The 3,638-nt window shown below is 51.4% G+C and overlaps 1 protein-coding gene across 1 annotated transcript; it reads right to left on the reverse strand.

The window, feature by feature from the left end:
* Window positions 1-2,211: 2,211 nt before the first annotated feature.
* TBCC (tubulin folding cofactor C) lies at window positions 2,212-3,545 on the reverse strand. Its single transcript, XM_040430375.1, has one exon. It carries the CDS (start codon window positions 3,470-3,472, stop codon window positions 2,504-2,506), a length of 969 nt encoding a protein of 322 aa, XP_040286309.1. The 5' UTR covers window positions 3,473-3,545; the 3' UTR covers window positions 2,212-2,503.
* Between the last annotated feature and the right edge of the window lie 93 nt (window positions 3,546-3,638).

Raw genomic sequence — 3,638 nt, forward strand, 5'->3', positions numbered from 1 at the left:
TTCAGTGATAACAGAACATACTGGGATATATTATGCAATGCAAAATCTTTACTAAATGTCTGTTGGAGAATCCAAATAGGCCGATCAATAAATTAAGAGTTAAAGAGTAATTACATTTTACAAAAACTGTTAATACGTCATAGTGACACAAAGGGTTTGATTGCTGGGGATGAATGAGAAAACGAGAAGCGCCCAGCTGGAGACCAGTCTGTCCTCACGGCTGAAGAATTAAGCGCCGGCGGCCTCGCTGACTTTCTACTGAGGCCATCTTCAGCCTGTAGCGCCCCGTTTTATCATTCGGACCACCACAGATCAAAACAATGCAAAAGTTTTTGTACTCTTTAATGAAACAGTACAGGACAAAACAGGATAAAGCAACAAATGCAGCATTCAATGAATGTGGCTGAGCAGCAATACCAGTTACAGCCTATAGACACGGGTGGAGCTGTTTATTGGGGGGGTTAGAGACCTTTTTAAATTCTAGACAACCCCTGTTAAATAATATCCGAAATACTACACGCCACAAACTGACATGTTCATGGCGCTGTTCATCGGAGGACAGCTTTGTCCACGTCTATCTGCTGAACTGTCGTCATTTACTAGAAAACAGCCGGCTGCGAGGAACGCTCGTTAGCGATGATCCGGCTTAGGTTTTACAGCCCTGAAAGTGCCGCCAATTACCCGATGAACGAGCAAACGCTTGTTCATCGGACAATCCAGATTTATAACAATGCTTAAAAAAACATTGTTTGCCTGCAGATCGGTCTAATCGCGTCAAATAATGATTCTGTATGGGGGATGAGCAATGGCATGAGCGACCGCACATCCCCATACTGTGGAGGAGATCCTGCATGTAATAGCAGTGGTCTTGCTCCACTAACATGCAGGCAATTGCCAGGAAGGAACGCTTCCCTCCCGACAATCGACTGCGACATTGTTTAATGTAATACAGCCACAAACTGCTGACCAGCAGATTGTCACACGTTTCACATCAAATCCGACAATCTACCAGGAGCGTACCCCTTCACTAGGAGATAACTGAACTCCCGGTGTCCTGCTCCAGCGAACAGAGCGATATTAAATTCTTCTGGCACACGTTCCTGGTTCTTGTCATAGCAGTGCCCGGATCCACATCATAAAGATCAGTTCTGCTACACATAGAAATCACTCATTCTGTATCATATGAAGAGTGTTTGACTAGAGATCACAGTGGGAGATGATCTAGAAGGATCAGCCGAGATGGGGAATGTAAAGTGGTTCTCGGAGACCAGTAAATCGTGGTCAGCTTTGTTGCCTATATGGAGTCTCCCGTAATGCAGTACAGAATCCTCTGAAGCAGCAAGATGTGATCTCCCGCCACCTGAGGGACAAGACAGCGGCACTTTCAGATGTGACGCCTCTCACCAGAGAAGTAATGATATCTGCCACTGAATGTGGACTGGAGAATTTCCGACGCAGAGCTACATTATATAATCACTAATGTATCTGCATGAACATTAGGCTGCTTTTACACGTCAGTCTTCGGTCAGTGATTTTGAGCCAAAACCAGGTGCAGCTCTGAACACAGAACAGGAGTAGATCTTTCTCTTATACCTTATATCTGTGGAGGCTCCAATCTTGGTTTTGGCTCACAATGCCTGATGGAAATCACTGACCGAACACTGACGTGTGAATAAGGCCTCAGCATTTACAGGAGTATCAGGAGACCAGATACAATTCAATGAACTCAACCACAGGATCCCAGTTGTGATATGGTGATCTCGAAGCGATACTGGGCAATAGAGCTGGTGGTGCAGCAGTGGGTACAACCACATTTACTATCTGCCAAAAGATTACAGGGCATCTGTCGGCAGATTTGTCCCTATGACACTGGCTGACCTGTTACATGTGCACTTGGCAGCTGAAGGCATCTGTGTTGGTCCCATGTTCATATTTGTCCGCATTGCTGAGAAAAATGATGTTTTACTATATGCAAATGAGCCTCTAGGAGCAACGGGGGCGTAACCATTACACCTAGAGGCTCTGTTCTTTGTGCAACGGCCGCGCCCTCTACACTTTGAATGACAGGACCAGATGTAATGATGTTTTCAGTGGCTGACCCTGTCAAAGTGTAGAGGGTGCGGCAGTTGCACAAAGAGCGGAGCCTCTAGGTGTAATGGTTACGCCCCCGTTGCTCCTAGAGGCTCATTCGCATATAGTAAAACATCATTTTTCTCAGCAATGCGGACAAATATGAACATGGGACCAACAGAGATGTCTTCAGCTGCCAAGTGCACATGTAACGGGTCAGCCAGTGTCATAGGGACAAATCTGCTGACAGATGCCCTATAAGCAGAACCATTTATTGACACGACGATGTCTGACATCATTTGCTCCCTGTAATCCGGTGACGATTAGTCTGGCTGGAGTACATGGCTATAGTCATACAATTACAGGCGTTAAATAAGCTCGGTCTCCATGTGACCCGACGTATACGGCTGGAAATCAGTACGGCGCTCTGGTCTCAGTTCCAGTGTGTGATCCTCTCCTTCTCGGGGATGACTTCCCAGTTTGGGGATCGGACGTCCATCGCCAACCAGTTGAAGTCGTCTACCAGATCCCAGTTGTTCCAGCTCTGATCCAGGCCAGTCAGCTCGTAGTCCCGCTGGATGCCGGGGTAGCTCCAGGTGAACGGGGCGAAGTGGAGGCCGCTGCAGTCTTCTATGATGGCGCGGCTGGTGACGTGCAGGTAGAAGCGGCAGTCGGTGCTGCTGTGGGTGCGCAGCTGCTGACACGGGAAGGTGAAGAGGCAGTCGGAGCAGTTATCCACGAACACGGACGTGGCCACCGGGCCGCACAGCACCTTACATCCACTCAGGTCCCGCATGTGCAGGGTGGCCGGGCTCCCGCGCAGGGTGACGGTGCACTGCCGCAGTTGGCTCAGCTGCACGTCCTTCTGCCCGATCTCCTCGGCCTCCATGAAGAGCACTTGTCCGCTCAGGCCCCGCAGGCCGCACTGGGCAGCAGCCGGCTCCGCAGGGGTCTCCTTGGCCCGGGTCTTCGGGGGCGCGGGCTGGGCGGTAGCGGCTGGGGCCTCCTTTTTTCGGGACTTGAAGGCAAATTTCTTATTGGGCTGCAGCTGCTGGCGCCGGGTCTCCAGGGCGGCCTGCAGCCGGGTGAGGTGCTCCTGGGCCTGCCGGATGTCATAGGACGCCAGGAACATCATGCTGTCATTCAGCAGCTTCTGCAGCCGCTGGAGCCGCCCGGAGGCCTCATCCAAAGCCTCAGCCCCCGCGTCCTCCCCGGACAACGCCTCTTCAATGGCGGCTCTCTCCAGGCCGAAGCTGGAGCTGAAGTACCCGCTCTTCTCCTCCTGCACGGCCTGGCCGTCCTTCTCTTGCCGCTTTTTCTCCGCCTCCCGCTGCCTCTCGTCCTCTCTCCGCTGCAGCCTCTCCGGTAACCGGGTGCGTTCCACAGAATCCATCATCTCCATAGTGATAGCGGGTAAGCAAGGAATGGCAGCAAGCTCAGCAGCAGCCCGCTGACGTCACGCGTTAGTAGTCATATGACCTGTCTGCAACGTAGTCGGCTTTATGGTGACGCTCGTCACGTGACTGTGCGTGCGCTCTAGGAGCGGCTCGATGACGTATCGAGGAAGC

Source organism: Bufo bufo, chromosome 4 (genome assembly GCF_905171765.1).
Source record: "Bufo bufo chromosome 4, aBufBuf1.1, whole genome shotgun sequence".
NCBI classification, from domain to species: Eukaryota; Metazoa; Chordata; class Amphibia; order Anura; family Bufonidae; genus Bufo; species Bufo bufo.